Below are 18,832 nucleotides of genomic sequence, written 5' to 3' on the forward strand. Positions count from 1 at the left end.
TAAGTGGATTAATCTCTTCATGTATCTGGGGAAATGGATGAAACTAAGGATTGAGTCTGGAACAGATTAAGTTTCATCACCACATGACAAAATGGAGAAGAATGGTTCCAACAATGGTGCCATTTGCTTGGCATTACCTCACCACTTTCTTCTAGTAATGGTGACTTTCATGCCAGTGTAGTGCGGAATTTATTCTGGATGCAACCTGAAATTCAAAGGAACTATCCGAGGTGCTGAACCCTGTTCTGAAAATAGGTTCAGTGATTTGAACAATTCCTTTCCAGAAACACAGATAGCAGCAAGGTACTATGAAAGAAGATGAACCAAGGATAAAATAGGATAAATTTAAAAGTGCTTGGCCTAAAAACTCTGAATGTGTCAGATCCTGTATGATCTGTTGATGAAACCTACAACTTCCAATTTGGTCGTCTTTTACACATGGAATGGGGCCACCATCTATTTTCTTCAACTCAGTCATGGCATTGCATGAAAGTCTTCCTGGATACCCTTTGGGAATGGATTCAAACAAAATCAGAAAGTGGCATTGCGTAGGCAAAGGGTAGGCAATTGTGTCAAAGCTCGGACCAGTTTCCATCTCCTCTGCAGACCACACTGGAATATCCCATGTGACATGAGTAATGTGAGGTTGGTTTGAGTTTTTGGCTAAACTGTGGAAATATTTTTCACTTTGCTTGCCATTTTGAGGAGGGACAGGCCTAATCTTTCATGGTTTTCAGTGACTTTTCAGTGGTTTGGGTGGTGTGAGACTGTGTTTTCCTTATTTTGATCACACTGGGAATAGACTGTCTTGGTTCCATGCACACTGGACGGCCAAGAACATAAAACAGAAATTCTAGATAGTGATCAAGAGATTGTAGACAGTGGTTGGAACTACATGAGCTAAGAAAATGCTAGCAGAAAATATTTATTGTCTGAGATTAAAAAAAAGAGGGCAGCCTAGACTCCAATTCCATGTCTTGGACTTATGTACTTCTGTATGGCCATATGTCCTCCACCACATCTGTGACAAAAAGCTAAGTTGGGGATCTATGTGGCAGAATGCCTATTTTTTCTCACTATGGCAAATGGCTGGAGGACTCAGGAAGAACCACCAAGGGGTTACTGTCACTGAGCATCTCCTGCCTGAAGCATTTGCCTCATTTTGCCTAACAGGTGGGCCAGCTCTAAATAATTATGGCAGGTGTAGTTTGGGATATCAGAAGAGACTAATGAGACAAAGGAGAAGCAGCAGCCTCTTTCTAGTCTGTCTGATGTGGGTCCCACTTTGCCATATAGATCTGTGTGGGTTTGTGTGGCTAATCCTGCTTTGCAGCCAAAGGTTGTTAGGCAGTCTTTCCATCCTTCCCCTGACTCAATATTACAAGCTACTGAGAGGCATTTGGATAGAAGTGCATTTGCCATCCAGGATTACTTTTGTGCCTGCCTTGATGAATGCTACCTTGAGCTCTTTTGTCACCCAGCTGATAAAATCATCATATTAGCATTGAGGCTGTGATCCATTATTTTGATACAAATGGGGAAAATATGTTTATTCGTTTTATTCTTAAATTAAGGATTGCCGGACTACATTCAGAAAGACTATGATGTCTCGTATTGTGTTTACCATCTGGCAGCCACAAGACGTTGCTGGCAATGGACAGGCCATCCATCTTTTTGAGATCAGCAGTTCTTGACAGCTTTCTTTTTTCATTTCAACTCCATCTTTTTGACCATTAAAAGGCATTTATTTGATATAGACACCGGTAATATGCAATGAATGATTGTAGAATAGCAATCCAAGATTCTGGCTGTTTTGTTCCCATATGCGTTGAATCAAAAGTATGTACTGAAGGGAGAAGCCTGGCTCGTGTGCAGATGGTTCTGAGTCCCTGAGTTCAAATCTCACTGTCAAATTCCAGTTACAAGACTTTGATTAAAAGGGCATTGATATTCATAATAAATCCTCCTGAGCTAGAAACAAGGGTCTGAATGAGCGTAAAGTGAACAAACAAGGTGGCTTTTTGGATAAGCACTCAAAGAGCCTCTCAGCCAGCCATGGCTACTGCATCTTGTGATAAATTCCACCATTTAACTATGTGTTGTTTGAGGAAAGACTTTTCTATCTGCCCTAAATCTCCCACTACCTCATTTTAGTGGCTGCTTATATGTTGCTGATAAGACCTAGCATTGTGGAATGGCCTGAGCAATGGCCTCCAGCTCCGAAGACCAGGGTTCAAAGCCTACTGAATGACATTGGGCAAGTCACGCTCAGGTTCAGAGGAAGCCGTGTTAAGAAACACCTGGGATGGGATTGGTTCACTTTAGAGTTGCTATACTTCAGAAATGATTAAAGGCACACAACACAAAGAAGAAGAACTCTGACTATGCTTTGGGGCACTTTATTGTGGCTTGCTCCCTCTGGCACTTTCTAAGTTCACATACGAAAAAGCTGATTCATAATCATTTCTAGTTTCAAAACAGGTGTCTTGAACACCATTTTGGATCCAAAATTGTGATCATTTGGATGGAGATGTTGCTATGAATCAAGTACAGACAGTCCTCAAGTTATGAACAAGATAGGTTTGATAGGTTTGTTCTTAAGCTGAATTTGTTCATAAGTTGTATCTAGGTACATTTTTAAGTGCAACTCTAGATATATATATACACACACACACACTTTGGATAATATAGGGAAGGGTTAGCACTGTGTCTGTATCCCTGTTCAGAAGATTGTATGGATCTTTTAATCTATGGTTATGACTGCTTTTAGCCTGTTTTAACTGTATATATTTGGTTTCATGTAAATGTTTTATCAATTTTGATGCTGATATATTGCATTTTACGTTTTGTATAGCACCAGCGAGTGCTATTTTGTTTTCACACATTGGGCATCCCGTTACTCTCTCTCTCCCCCTCCCCCAGCAAGACATGATGACAACCCCAACTCATCATATGTTCTTTTAGACCTGGAACACAAAGGCAGACTGCCTCTGATGCTGACAGGCCTTTGCTATTGGCTGGGGTTTACTACAATAATATAGTAAAATGTTGTCTCATATAAAATGACAAAATCAATTGTTTCTTTTTGGAAGTTTTGGGGAAAATATTGTCAAGCAGTGGATGGTTGAATGTGTGCATACAGAATCTGTGTGTATGGAGACCTCGCTGTATATATCTATCAAGACTGGTTCTAAACCTCAATTGAAAACCTTTCCTCATTCCAAACAAAGCTTTAGGGATTTTAGTTTGTAGCCCTGTATATTAAGATTACACATATTATCTGTACCAGTTTGGTGACCATTTGCATTTTATCTGCAGGATTTACTATGCAGTTGTACACTTTTGTGATTTGTTATTCCTCCTTCCCTCTGTGTGTAGAGGGGCACACACACATTTTAGCCTGTCCTCCTCTGGCAGGAGCCATTGCTTTCCTTTCCTTCCTTTCCACCAAAAGCACTCCCTTCAATGACATTTCAAGTTATTGCAAGTGCCATAATCATGTAGCCCAAACCCTGCAAATGTCCTCGCCAAACACTACAGCTCACCACCCAATGAATGCTTTCATCCTAGATTTTAATTTTCCTCCACCACATGCAGGCATCCCAGTGTTCCTTACACTCTCCATTGGTATTGGAATTTGCATGATCCTGCCCACTGCCTCTCTCTTAACCCTTTCCTACTCTTTTCAACTCTGTCTGCATAACAAACAGAGCAGAACTGAGCAGCAACTGAACATACAGGAGGGGTTTGGGTGACTGATTCAACATGTTGGAAGTTGAAGTTCACCCTGCCTCAAGTGACTCCCACTGACAATGGACCTGGACCACATTTGACACACAGAACACCCATGACCAACAGAACATATTGGAGGGATTTCGGGGGAATTGGCCTTGACATTTGGGAGTTATAGGGACTGGGATTTACAGTTCACCTGCAATCAAAGAGCACTCTGAATCCCATCAACAATGGCCCTGGACCTAACTTGCACACATACCTGATATACCCAAATTTGAATACTGGAGGGGTTTGGGAGAGATTGACCTTGATTTTTGGGAGTTGTAGTTCACCTACAAGCAGAGAAACTGTGATCTCCACTGATGATGGACCTGGATCAAACTTGGCATACAGAACCACCATGACCAACTGAACCTACTAGGAGGGTTTGAAGGAAACTGACCCACCATGGCGGGAGCTGTAGTTTACCCTGCAGCCAGAGACCACACGGACCTCCACTAATGATGCATCTAGCAAACTTGCCTGACATGACAATCTTTAACCACTGATGGAGTTTAAGGGGGTTAACATGGCATGATGCGCGTTGTAGTTCATCCACAACCTTTTGTAAAATTAAAAATGACTTTCAAATAACCCGGGAAACACTGGTTATCAGGGCATGGATCCACTTTAATTCAGTTTGTGCCTCCTGCAGAATTCTGGGGTTTGTAGTTTGGTGAGGCCTGGGACCTATCTGGTTGATCTGTTTAAAGGCCACTTCCTAAAGTGGATTTAAAGTGGATCCAAACTCTAGTGCAGTGGTTCTCAACCTGTGGGTCCCCAAGTGTTTTGGCCTACAACTCCCAGAAATCCCAGCCAGTTTACCAGGAATATAATAATTATATTCCTCGACCTTTTGTATTGGTCGCACTTCTCCTGCTTATTTGACATTAGCTCAGGGCTCCTCTCATCCCAAATTGACCTCAAACGAATTTGTGGCACTTTATCTATGTCTTTGAGTTTGCAACTTATAATGTGCACTTTGCTAATCTATCATTGCAACCTCACTGTTTTTAATTTTCTATGTTTTTAGTAAGTATGTTTCTTTTTTTCCCCCTCTGGTCAATGTTTAAATATTATAACTGGTGTATGTTTTGTTTATTGATGTGTTGTTGTTTTGTATCTGATATTTCTGTGATCCGCCCCGAGTCCCCTCTGGGGGAGATGGTGGTGGGATATAAATCAACGTATTATTGTTATTATTATTATTATTATTATTATTATTAAAACATTTGGGGACCAACAAGTTGAGAACTACTGATCTAGTGTGATGAGGTTGCTAGTTGTAAATAAATATACGCATGACTGCACGTTGCTTAAATCGCATTGACCGACCATCTGCGCGACGGGTTCCATACTTTGTACTTTAACAACACAACTGTTCAATGCTAAGGCTTCCCGCCCAATGGAACTGTAGAGGAGAGTCTACTGAACAACCCAGTACCTATCGCATACTAGTACTGTCATCTGTTGACGAGTTACAAAGGTGGAGGCATTACTTTTCATCCAACCCTCCTAAGTCCCTATTTTCCTGTCTTCCGTTCTCCTCCCCCCTTTTTGCCCCCTATTACCTAATAATGATGATAATAATTTCCCTAGCTCCTTCCTTTCTCTCTCCATCGTTCTTTCTTGCCCCTATTATCGAAATATGACGATGATTATGATAATGATAATAATAATAATTCCTCATCTCCCTCCCTTTCGCTCTTTCCATCTCCTTTTTGGCCCCGATTGCCAAATGCCTAGGAAGCAAGCCCATCCTCGGCCAGGGAGAGCGAAGAGACCTCCGACCAAAATTGGGGGCGGAGTCGGAGGAGGAGCGGTGCGCGCGGATTGGAGGACGGATTCGGGAGCGAGGCGAGGCCGGGCTGGGCTGGGGAGGGTCGGGCGGAGGAAGGGAGAGGGAGGAAGGAAACCGAGGGAGACGGAGCGCGGAGATGCGTGGCGGCCCCTCCAGGTGCGGCGGGTGGGCTCCTCGCAGCCTCCTCTCCTTTTGCTCCTCCTTGGCGGCTGCTGCCTCTCCTGCGCCCACCACCCTCGGCCCCCGCGCCTCTCCCTTCTCCGGGAAGAGGATGACTTGACAGAGGCTCCGCGTCCTTTGCCTTCCTCCTCCTCTTCCTCCTCCTCCTCCTCCCAGCCCGGGCTCCGGACCATGGCCCTCGGCTCCCCGCGGCTGCTGCTGCTTCTCCCCGCGCTCCTTCCTTGCGCCCCTCGCTCCCCTCGACGGACCAGGAGGAAGGAGGAGGAGGAGGATGGGACTCAAAGCCAGGAAGGCGGCGGCGGCGGGGGCCAAGGCCGCCCCCTCCTCCTCCTTGGCGGCGCCCCCTCCCCGCCCCCGGGGCCCCGGTGCTGAGCCCGGCGAGGGTTCCAAGGGGGCGGACCTGGAGCAAGGCGGCGGCGGGGGCGCCGGGGCGGACAAGGACGGGACCCTGCTCCTGGGCCGCCCCACTCGCGAGGAGGAGGACGACGACGAGGAGGAGGGGCTGCCCCAGAGGAGGTCGGCGGGGCAGGGCCTGGGGCTGCTGGCCAAGACGCCGCTCAGCCGGCACCCCGTCAAGAGGCACAACCTCAAGTACCGGCGGAGCCAGACCCTCATCTACGACGCCCTGGAGAGGCCCCGCGGGTGGGCCCTGCTCTACCACGCCTTCGTGTGAGTCCCCCTTGAATGGATCAATACTACACCATTGGGAGGGGATGGGCTCAAGGGATGGGGTCTCGATGGAGGGGACACCTTCAGGGAGATGTGCTCAGCCAGCCCACATGCCCCAGTCCTGAGATACTCTCAGTGAAGGTCCTGAAAGCATCCCTAACAATGTCAGCTTTGCCCACATGAAATGATTCTTTAGACCAAGTATGGGCCAATCTGGGCCCTCCAGGTGTTTTGGACTTCAAGTTGAAGTCCAAAACACCTAGAGGGCCCAAGCTTGTCCATGTCTGCCATAGACCCTTTTGAGCTCTTTCTACAGGAACATCATTATTTAAGATGGTTGAAGGATCTCCATGGGGAAGTCCACCTTCAGGGATGTACACTATCAGTACCGACCCTAGGAGACCATTCTTTTGGACCGTGAAGCATCCCCAACCATGTTAGCTCTCCACATTTCTTTGCCCACATGAGGTGAGCCCACCCACCCTCTTGAAGGGTTAGTGTCAGCCCTCCCTACCCTATAAATTGCCTTGAGGGAGATGACATGGGATCCTTGTCTTGAGGGTGGCTAGAACCCATTCATCTGTGCGTTGCCACACTGCCATCTTCATGGATGCACTCCACTAGCACCAACCCTTGGATATCATTTCTTAGGTTTTTGAAAGCCTCCCAAATAATGTAAGCTTTTACAGTCTCCAGAATCATTGCACTTCCCCTAGAAACAGTTTCCCAAACCAATCCTAGGATAGAATTATTTAAAATTGGAAAACATCCCAAACAATGTAAGATTTCCACACCCCTTAGCCCATATGAGGTAAATCTATAGATCCTTTCAATGGTTGTGGTCAGCTCTCTGTGACCCAATAAGCTGCCACTCTTGAGGGAGGTGTCATGGGGTGGGGTGGCTAGAACCTATGTGTCCATAGAATGCCATGCTGTCTGCCATCTTCATGGATGCGCTTCTTCAGCACCATTTAGGGTTGTGAAAGCATCCCAAACAGTGTAAGCTTTCATGGTTACCAGAATCCTGTGATATCATTATTTAGGATTCGTAAAGCATTCCAACAAGGCTCACGTAAGGTAAACCCATAGCCACATAGGGTCCCCTCCATGTGTTCCCACTCTTGAGGGAAGTGCCATGGGTTGAGGCTGGTAAGAACCCATGTGGAGGGGGTGTCTGTGCAATGCCATGGATGTGCTCCACTGACCTGCCTGCACCATATCATTATTCAAAATTGTAAAAGCATCCCATACAATACAAGCTTTCATGGTCTCTGGAATCCTCTCTCTTCCCCCAGAAACAGTACCCCAAACAATAGCTAGAGAGATCTGTTTGTCTCCATCCTCAATTCGTAACACCCAGCCCAATGAAGTTGTTGAAGGTCATGGCTCTGTTTAAGATGCCAATCTCAACTGTTGAGGGTCTGTCCATGGTGCTGAACCCAGAAGAGGTTTAGGAGCAGCCCATGGGGTGGGAAGTGTGCTCTAGGCATGAGTCTGAACTTTAAAGAAGCTCTCCAAGTGCTGAATCCTATTCCTTGAATAGCTCTATTCTCTTTGACTCACAGCTTGAGTAGACTGCCTGACTAACCTCAGAGGTTTCAGCCAGCGAACCTGAAAGCTTTCTTTGTTTGGGATATTTTAGCAATCTGAAAAATAAAGGTGTTATAGATGCTGGAATAGTGATCACAGCTGGTCTGGCACCATTTCACACATTACGGGGCTGTGTGCCATACACTGAACAGGGAGCTGTTGTTGACTGTGGCTCTGTGAATCCTTCTCCTGCTCAGAGACACAAACCCAACCTTAGACTTTTCTTGGCTGCATGCATGTTTTACGCGCGAAACATCTCAGCAAACACCGCAAGGGAATGTGCTGTTTGAGGTGGTTCTGTCAGATGTCATGCCCTCCTTGCACTGTAAGGTTATGATTGACAAGTTGTGGATTTCTTCCAGGGAATATTGCCTCTGCTGTGAGTAGTCTGAGGGCTGCTTCCAGGAAAGAGTTGTGTGCGTTGTAGCCCTGGAGGTACATATATTCAGAAAGCGGAATTCTTGCAATACCTGAAATCCTGATTTAAGAACACATGAACTGAAAGTCTTTTTGCAAAATTAAGTTACAAAATTGTAGGAATTTTTTGGAGGCTGAAGGCTAAAAATAATTGAGGCTATATCTTCACGTTGGTATTTAAGGCAGTAGATTGTGCTGTTCTGGAGTTCTCGTGTTTCTGCCCCTCCGTATCTTTCCATGTATTTCCTTTTCTTTGTATGGTTTTATTTTCCTCCAAAAATCTGGGCCTTTGAAAGATGTACAGGTTCAAAATGGGAAACATATGATAGCATCATATTATCTTGCTCATATTTAAGTGAACACATTTTTCCTGAAAGTTGGAAGCACTCAATGTGTTGCGGGGAATTTGCCATAGAAACAGTTGTGTTTCATGGTCCATGAGCCTTGGCTTTTCACTTCTAGTTCAAGCAAGAGCCTTGTGGCAACTTTTTTGGCAAAAAGTATCAAGAATTTATGCGGGAATAACATTGGAAAATCATGAGAGTAGCAGCAACGTCAGTGCCCTTGTTGTTTTCAGAATCAAAAATCGAAACATTCATATTCTTCATTCTGTTCTTTAGGTTGTTTATAAGGCGAAATACTTCCTTGGCATGGCTTCAAAAATGCCACCTCTCCTAATGCTGAAACGTTAGTATTGTATTTGTTTTTGTTTAGAAAAGAAAGTACTGTCCATTCAGATTTAGTTCTCCATTTAAATATGTACATAAATAAATACATAAAAGATAAATCACTGGTTTGGTGATTCATATTAAGTGTATATATCAGCCAGCGTATGGTTGCAGACAAAAGTTGTGCATATACCTGTACAAGCCGAGCACAGAAGTGCTGCTATTTCCATCTGTTACTTAAAAATATACTGTGATCATATATGGAAGTCCCCTCAACATTATGGTTAATTGATTATCTGCCAGTCAGTGCTATTTCCATTTGTTATTTGTGGGTATAGCTTACCTGTATATGGAGGTTCCCCTGATATTATGATTAATTGATGATGTGCCAGTCAATGCTATTTTCATCTGTCCTTTGTGGGCATGCTATATCAGTATATAGAGATTCTTCATGATATCGTAGGTAATTGATTTCTTGCCAGACATTTACTTAAATATGAGCTCCATTTACAAGTACTAAAAGAACCATTTTTGTACAAATTTGATGCTACAAAGTGAATATTTGTGATTTTAGCACGGTTAAGAAGCCTGTGGTATGCCACAAGTTGATTCTAGTGTATTGTAGTCATAACAAGTCAGTGGGAAGATAAGTTATTGGCATGTTAACAATTAGCTGTTTTTAATAACCTTAAGAGAGAAGAAAAATATCCATCTCTGGATGTGAAAAGATCATATGAAGTAGGCTCAATGATCAGGTAAATAAAGGGTGAAGGAAAAAGGAACCCACTCAGTGGAAGCTAAAGTGGGCTGAATAATAATAAAAAAGGAGATAGGTGACTCATCGGTGCAACAATTAAAGGGATGTGGTTGATTCCCTGTTGCTCATCTTCCCTGCAAGGCTAGATGCTTCTTGAAGAAGCGAGTTTGAAATGAGTGGAGAATCCAGCGTGAAAATAAAATCAACATAATGAAAAATCTCAGTTTAATTCTTTTCTCTAAAATGGAAATGTTTACTGTAGTCCTTAATGTCTTGAAGAATAGGTTTGAAAAGGCGTGGCAAATGTTTGTTGAAAGCTAAGAAAGTAGGTAGGCTTGTGCAAGAATTCCATTGGGCTTCAACACTTCGCATAGTTTTGACATTTTTCAATAGCTGTCAAGAGCAAATCACAGTACAGTGTTCCTTCACTACTTCGCGGTTCACTTTTTGTGGATTTGCTATTTCGTAGTTTTTCAATAAACCCTAAAAGAATATTATAAATCATAAAAAATTACAATTTACAGTCTAAGAAAGGGAGGAAGGAGAAGCCGAAGGGAGAGAAAAGGAGCCCAAGTGGCAACGGGAGGAGAAGGAGGCAATTTATCAACACACAATTGGTTGATAAAGACTCAAAATAATGTATAACTACGAAAATAAATATAGTGTCCCTACTTCGTGGATTTTCACTTATTGCGGGTGGTCCTGGAACCAAACCCCAGCGATAAGTGAGCGAACACTGTATTCCAAATATGATCATTTTTGTCATCTGGGTAAGACAATTCTTGTAGGAACCATGACTTTTGTGGTGGTATAACCTTTAAACTTATATATTTATTGTTGTTGTAATATGTTTTTAATTTGACTCCAGTGGGTTTCCAGGTCAGATCAGGGATTTGAACCCTGATCTCTTGGGGTTGTGGCCCAACACTCAAACCACCACATCATGCTGGCTCTAATATGCATACTATTTTGAATGTTTTAACTTTTTTTCCAAATTTGACTTCATGATTTGTTTTGTATGCTTTGATCTGCTTTCATCAACTGGATTGTCTTTGATCAGGACTTGTTTTAAATTGCATAGATTGTTTTAATTGCCACCCTGAAATCTGGGTGGGATAAAAATAGTTCAATAAATAACCATGTCAGAGGATTATTTTGAACCTAATGATGGAGCTGGTTTTGGCAGCACAAACTGATGAGGCAGCAGGAATATGGATAGTTATTTTTGTTACTGAAGGAAGGCAGATTCATCACTGAATAGCTGCTGCATAGGAGACTGTGATGGAGAAGCTGTCATTGTTACAGGATGAAAGCAAAGTCCAAGGCATGAAAATCCCCCCACATCTAGGATGCATATGATGGGCCAGTTGAGCAGGTGGAAAATCTGCATGAAATAAAATGAGGTATTCAGAATCAAAGTACAGAGACCCTCTGGGGATATGCTTTCTCAGCCCATAAATGTGTCTGCAACAATGGCAATTCTTTCATCATGAAAAATACTATACAGCATAATGCCCATATCCACAGGACAAAAACCCACAGTTTCATTTAGAAATGACAAAATATATGCTCTCTAGGCATTTCCTAGGTCCACCAGCATGACTGCCTTGTAGGTGTCTATCATAAGTTGACTTTGGGTTGTGTTGAAGGACCTTGCAATACGCTCCTCCCAGCACAAGTCTATGACATGCTTCCAACAGAACTCATTGGTTCCATAGGGTTCATTGTTATCCCTGATTTTCACCAACCACAATAAGTTCAGAAATGTATCCCCAAGAATATAGGGGCTGTATTGTATACTTTGCTCATTTTATCTTGGATATATGATCAGTACTTTGAATAGCTTCTTTCAAGCTTGAATATGAGGACCTTCTTGGTGCCTATATTGTGGGCTTCCCTCCCACGAGAAGCCTCACTGTCTCCTTCTTTGTTCTCCTTCTTCTGGTAGACACACACTGTTAACTAGTAGAAATGTCTTTTAATGATAGTGGTGTATTGTATACTTTTCCTATAATGCTTTGAAATGATTTTCAACTGTTTTGAATTCCCTGTATAATTTGTAGTTTTTGAAAATTAGTTCTCTAATAACTAGATTTATCAGAATTTTCTTTGAAGGCTCTTGGATCCTATAATGGGAGGAAAGGTGAGATTTTAATTACAGTGTTCCCTCACTTATCGCGAGGGTTAGGTTCCAGGACCACCCGCAATAAGTGAAAATCCGTGAAGTAGGGACACTATATTTATTTTAATATTTGTACATTATTTTGGTAGTTATACACTATTTTAAGTCTTTATCAACCAATTGTGTGTTGATAAATTGCCTCCTTCTCCTCCCATTGCCACTTGGGCTCCTTTTCTCTCCCTTTGGCTTCTCTTTCCTCTCTTCCTTAGGCTATAAATTGTAATTTTTTATGATTTATAATAGTCTTTTAGAGTTTATTGAAAAACTGCAAAACAGTGAATTCGCGAAAAGTGAACTGCAAAGTAGTGAGGGAACACTGTACATAGTTAAATGTGAAGTGAATTCCTGGTCTTTGATTGGCAGTGCCAAAAATGAGCTTGCAGTATTTTACTATCAACTTAGCTCTGGGTTCTTTTCTTTCACCTTTCATTATTTGGGATTCACAGGGAGGGCAGTTCTCATAGTTGCTAAGTAAATGAGGGTCAGATAGCACACTCTGTTTCCTGGAAGCTATTCAGATATTTTCCAATAGAAGTTGATCTGTTTTCAACCCACCATGGTCCTTGGTTTATCTGATTGGCTTTCACATGAAGGATGGCTCCGGTCTTGTGATGCTATAATAATATACAGTTGAGGTCCAGGCTACCTGAAGAAACTATATCTTCCTATGTGAGCCTGGTGAGACTCTCAGATCTTCATAGGAGGCCCTTTTTTTTTGGTTTTTCTTCCTTCACAGGCCCTTCTATGGAAACATGAGAGAGGGCCTTCTTGGTTATTGCTCACTGTTCCGTCCCCCAGGACGATGGTTTACCTTACCTATTGGTCGTTTGTTTGTTTTCCCTCCTTTGCATCTTGTTTCAGCCTCTGGCTGCAAAGCCCAGGAAAAGTGGCTTGGAATCTGCAAAAGCTGGCTGCAGTTTTCTTTGCAGTGATTGGTCAAAGAGTGCAACATCTTAGGACCGCCCTTTTTACCAGGGTCTAGTCTCCATTTTGGAGCTTCATTCTGGCTATAGTTTTCCAACGTGCTGGAGCTGTGCAAGGCTAACTGGGACAAATCATCCTCAAAACCAGGCCAATCTAAGCCTATCCAAATTAGATAAGTATTGAATTATATTGATCTGGAATAGGAAATCTAGTTAGAGGAGCAGGGTTATTCTGTCGCTTCTAGAACTAATCTTTGCTGTAAAGATAGGGAAGGAAAGAGTTTCTCCTTCTAATATAGGCAGCGTGATTAGGGTATAGTGGTTTTATAATCACCTTTGCTTTCTGGAACCAGGGATAATTCTGTACCTAAAACCTATAGAAATTTGTTTCATTTTCTGCAACTTTAAGATCTGTGCCAGGTTTACAACCTTGTATGAATAAACATCCTTTTTGAAGTTATCCAGACTCAGTTGTTCAATATCTATAGGACAGCTTATAGGGATTTGCAGTTCGCCCGGATAAAGGACAGCACGTTTCAGTTTTATAGTTTTTTATTGTCCGGCGGACGGCACAGTTTTGAGGTAGATCAGCGGTTTTTCCGCTTGAGCTAGCTTGCACGGCTTATAGTTTTTTATAGTTTAGGAAGTTTAGTTTAGGCCGCGGCTTTTCCGCCTGAGCTCAGTCTGCATACCTAAAGACTCTACCAGCGTCTGAGGCAGTGGAGCCCGCTCTCAGACCTGAAGGAGTCAAATAGTGGGGCTCTATTTCCTTGCTATTTGGCTCGCGTGTGCGCACGTAGCCCAGTGGCTTTCTGGGTTTGCACAGGCTGTGCAGTTCCCAGCAACGTCCAGGGCTCCCTCGGCGGTAGACCTCGAGCCGCGGAGCACCAGCGACAGTTCTTTGGCTGGCTCTGAGGCGTGGAGCCCACCAGAACCAGGCTAGAACCTGGACAGGCCTGGCAACGCTGCTGCGAGTTCGGCCGGAGCACTCAACCGGCTTTGACAGCCTCTTCATCAGGAGTTCAGCCGGAGCACTCGGCCGGCTTTGACCTGCCTCATGGTCCGGCGGTGGTGACCTGCCTCATCGTCCTGCGGTGGTGACCTGCCTCATTGACCTGCGGCGGTGACCTGCCTCATCGTCCTGCGGCGGTGACCTGCCTCATCGTCCTGCGGTGGTGACCTGCCTCATCGTCCTGCGGTGGTGACCTGCCTCATCGTCCTGCGGTGGTGACCTGCCTCATCGTCCTGCGGTGGTGACCTGCTTCATCGACCTGCGGTGGTGACCTCCCTCCACAGCGGGGAGGAGGCGTCTCTTCTCTCCTCCTTTCCAAAGCCAGCCTCGGTGCTCCTTCGGCGGCAGGCCTCGAGCCGCAGAGCACGAGGTGCTTGAAAATTTGGCGAAGTCGCCATTTTGGCAGTTTACGTCACTCGGGCAAGGGAGGTATCAAGTGGCAAGTTGCTGTCAGTTGACATTTTGCAGCTTGCCCACCAAAGTCTGGCGCCAAAGGTCACAATCTTTGTAAAGTATAGTTACTTAGTGATATATATTGCTATGGTTAAGTGCTGTGAATTGTATTATATATTGAATTTGCTTTTATTGTAAATTTACTTGCAGGTATATTGCATTTGCCTTTGTTGTAAATTTACTTGCTATTAAGAATACATAATGTCTATGCAATTTCAAGATGATACAGATGGTATACCTCCTTCTGAGGCTGAAAGTAGGAATGAAAGGCCCCAAAGGATAAAGCACCCTTCAGCCAAGATGCTAGCCCATCTAATAGACGAAAAGGAGCTCCTCCATGTGAGGTTAGGTTCGGCATGGGAGCGCATCACAACATTAATGGACAGAATTGAGAGCTTGGGTATTACAAGGGTGCCATCCATATTACAGACAGACCTTGAAGAGACCTTCGGTATTTGGAGGGGTTTGGTGTCTAAGATAGTCCAGGTCCTCGAGCGCATTAACGCCAAGGATTCAGAGTTAGAAATAGTGAGTGTTTTAGCTGACACTAATGAGAAAGAAAATAGGGTGAGGGCAATCCTAGCTTCCTTATGCAGCCATGAGACCAATCTTTTAAAATCACCTGCTGTGGCACTTAGTCTTAAGTCCAACCGCTCTAGCCAGGTATCTAAACTAAGGGAGTGTGCATCATCTAAACATAGCCACTCTAGCAAGTCTTCTGCTGCTGGGAGTGCCATCTCTTCCCTAGCTGCCTTGCACATTAAGGAGGCTGCACGTCTGGAGCTAAAGAGCAAGGTAGCGGGGGCGGAGGCTGATGCTAAGGCAGCTGATCTCACCCTTCCCTTTAAAGAAGAAGAGCAACGACTGCAAATAGAACAGGCCCGTAGACAAAGCGAAATGCAAATAGAACAGGCCCGTAGACAAAGCGAAATGCAAATGGAACAGGCCCAAAGGCAAGGTGAAATAGAAATGCTTAGAATAAGGATGGATGCTACTGCCAAAAAGGTAAGGGCTGAGACTTTGGCCAAGGCCCTAATTGAGCCACTCACAGAAGAAAATGTAAGTCAGTTGCCGAAGCAGGACCCTTCTTCCAAGGTGCTTGTGCATCTTAATAGCTTAAACAGCCAGTTTTCGGATAAGGAACAGGAAGACTTCTCTCCTTACCCAGAGCAGGGCCCCAAAGTCACTTTTGAGTTTCCTGCAGAGCAGAGCGTCATAGCGGGGAGCTCACCCTTGCCCGAGCTACCTGTGCCTCCTGCTAAATCCCTAGGTCAGTCAATCAGGGCCTCAAGGCCAAGTGCTAGTTGGCCCTTACAGACAGCTGCACAGGGAGCCACCGATTCGTCAGTGGTCGATGTCATCCCTCCAAGAGGCCAAAGGTTGACGCAAGGTGCACGGTGGGAGTCCACTCCACAACAGCAAACTCCTCAATTGTTCCCTTCGACGCCAGAGTCCCAGCTTGTCTCCATCATCAGAAGCCCCAGAAGAGATCTTAAGGACAAGGGTGTCGAAAAGTTTTCGGACAAGCCTGAGGAATTTCTTCTCTGGAAGGCCACCTTCCAGAGAGCAATCAGAGACTTAAAGTTATTACCTGAGGAAGAACTGACTCTTCTGGCTGCATGGTTGGGCCCAGCCTCATCCTCACAAGTTAAGAAGATCTACGCAGCCCACGTAGCCGATCCCGACAAAGCCCTGGAAAAGGCCTGGGCCAGGTTGCAGCAGAGGTATGGGGCCAGCACAGAGATTGAAGCATCTCTTATGGACAAGCTCCAAAGGTTCCCAGCTTTGAAACTCAAAGACTTCAAACTCTTGTGGGACCTCAGCGATCTCCTTACGGAATTAGAGTCGGCCAAGGAGAATCCAGAACTGCCCGGTTTGAAGTGCCTCGATCAGCACCTGTCCCAGAGGCAGATCTTGACCAAGCTGCCCTTCACTTTGCAAGAACGCTGGGGACAGGAGGTCTTCAACTACAAGGAGGCCCACTCCCAGGCATACCCTCCATTTTCTCATTTGGTCCAGTTCATCACCAGGGCGGCCAGAGAAAGGAATGATCCGCAGACGGGCCTCCCCACCTTATACCAAGGGACCCAGCCAGAGAAGGCACCTAAAGTGGAGAAAAAACCATCCAGAGAGGCCAAAAGACCGGTTAGTGTTAAGGCTGTTGAAACTCAGCACAGGGCCAACGAATCCAAGTCAGAGGTGAAGGAGGTGCTCTGCCCCATTCACCAAAAGCCTCACAGTTTGGCCAACTGCCGGGAATTTGGCAAGAAGCCTTATAAAGAAAGACAACAGATTGTACAGAAGCTGGGCATATGTTTTAGGTGCTGTGGAGCAACTCCTCACTTTGCATCCAACTGCAAAGAGGACGTCAAATGCGCAAGGTGTAACAGCCTTAAGCATTGCACCGCGATGCACAACTCTGACGCTGTCTCCCGCGCCAAAGGGGACACGTCTTCCAAAGAAGGGTCATCTACTGAAGCCACCAACATGCAGACCGCATCACGGATGCAGGAGGATGCTCCATCGGTCGCCTGTACTGAACTATGCTCTGACGTGCACCAGTTCAGAGTTTGTCATCCTATCTGCCTAGCGGATGTATATCCATCCAAGAGCCCTTGGCTTAGAAAGAGACTCTATGTGGCCCTGGATTCACAGAGCGACGCCTCCCTAGCTACTCCAGAGTTCTTCCGCATGTTTGACCTTAAAACCAAGATGGCCAATTACACCATGACTACATGTGCAGGAAAAAAGAAGTTGCAGGGTCGCATAGCATCTGGCTTTGTTGTCTCCTCTTGCGACCAGAAGAGACAGTTCAAGTTGCCAGACCTGATTGAGTGTTCCTCCATCCCTCGGAACAAAAAACAAATTGTAACTAGAGAAGTTGTGGAGGCTCATCCACATTTGCGACGGTTAAAGAATGCCATACCAGCCTTTCAGCCAGATGTGGACATTGCCCTTCTGCTTGGTGCGGACTGTCCGAACTTGTTCTATGTGAACGACCAAGTTAAGGGACCTCCAGGGGCGCCCATTGCTCAGCTGCTACCACTAGGCTGGACAGTTACAGGCCCAGTGTGCATAAACAAGATGCACCCACCATCGTCGTTGGACTCCAATCAAGCACAGGTGCTTAAAGGTGGACGTCCTACACTTGTGCGCAGTTGCCTAAGTCACATCTCAGTCTACTGCCAAGCAATAACTCCAGAGTATTCCTCCATCTTCAAAGTCTCTGAGAGAGACGAAGCCACAGCGCTCTCGAAAGATGAGCAAAGGTTTTCGGACATTATGAATGCTCAAGTCTCACGAAGTGCAGAGGTGAAAGCCTGCAAATCAACCACAGAAATCAAGATGGGCCAAAGATCTTGCCTGGAACCACACCGTTTTGAATGTTTTTCGGAGTGGCACAGTCTTCTTAGAGCAGTTGCTAGGCTTATACATCGTTTAGCTTGCAAAGATAGTGAGCCTTTACAGGTCCAGGATATGATAAAGGCTAAGAGCGTCATATTCAAGTCAGTGCAGAGATCTGCTTTCAAGCAGGAAATAGCTAGGCTAGAGCAAGGGCTCAACATCCCTAATCAAAGTCTTCTAAATGAGTTAAACCCATTTCTAGACAAGGAGGGTATTTTGAGAGTTGGAGGAAGGTTAGCCAAAGCTAAACTCAAGGCGTGCATAAAAAACCCCATCATCATACCCCCTAATAGTCACACTGCATTGCTGCTCGTTCGGCATCACCATGAAAGGATCCATCATCAGGGTAGAACTCTAACTGAGGCAGCCCTTAGAAATGAAGGTCTGTGGGTAGTTAATGCCAAAAGGTTGGTCAACAGTTGTATTTTCAAATGTGTTAAATGCAGGCGCCTTAGGCGAAACTGTCAAAGTCAGTTGATGGCAGAACTACCTCAGGATAGGACTTTGACAGACCCACCCTTTTCCCATGTGGGAATCGATGTGTTTGGTCCTTGGGAGGTTGTCACTAGGAAAACCAGGGGTGGTGTTGTAAATAACAAGAGGTGGGCAGTTTTGTTTACTTGTTTAGTAATACGAGCTGTCCATATAGAAGTCATAGAAGGGATGGACACTTCATCATTTTTAAACGCATTAAAAAGGTTCATAGCCCTCAGAGGGCCAATTAAGTCAATTCGGTCGGACTGTGGCACCAATTTTGTAGGTGCGACCAAAGAACTCAATTGTGTGTCTAGGTTTGGGAGAGACCCAAAGGTTCAGAACTTTACGAATACTGAACAAATTATGTGGACTTTCAATGTTCCTCACGCCTCCCATATGGGTGGTGTTTGGGAGAGGATGATTGGTATTAGTCGCAAAATCCTTAATGCCATGTTTTTGAGTCATAGGTCATTGACGCATGATGTTTTGGTGACACTTATGGCGGAAGTTACCGCAATTATCAA

At 44.8% G+C, this 18,832-nt stretch overlaps 1 protein-coding gene across 3 annotated transcripts in view; it reads left to right on the plus strand.

Moving 5' to 3' along the window:
- The first annotated feature begins 5,704 nt into the window (after window positions 1–5,704).
- Window positions 5,705–18,832, plus strand: part of kcnq3 (potassium voltage-gated channel subfamily Q member 3) — a 171,767-nt gene continuing 158,639 nt past the window's right edge. For 2 of the 3 annotated variants that reach the window (XM_062980020.1, XM_062980021.1), the window contains exon 1: window positions 5,706–6,424. In XM_062980020.1, the coding sequence (XP_062836090.1) occupies window positions 6,027–6,424 (398 nt within the window). In that variant the 5' untranslated portion in view covers window positions 5,706–6,026. Of the gene's footprint in view, window positions 6,425–18,832 lie in introns of all 3 variants that reach the window. The other variant, XM_062980019.1, reaches the window with a different exon arrangement.

Source organism: Anolis carolinensis, chromosome 4 (genome assembly GCF_035594765.1).
Source record: "Anolis carolinensis isolate JA03-04 chromosome 4, rAnoCar3.1.pri, whole genome shotgun sequence".
Classification (NCBI taxonomy): Eukaryota; Metazoa; Chordata; class Lepidosauria; order Squamata; family Dactyloidae; genus Anolis; species Anolis carolinensis.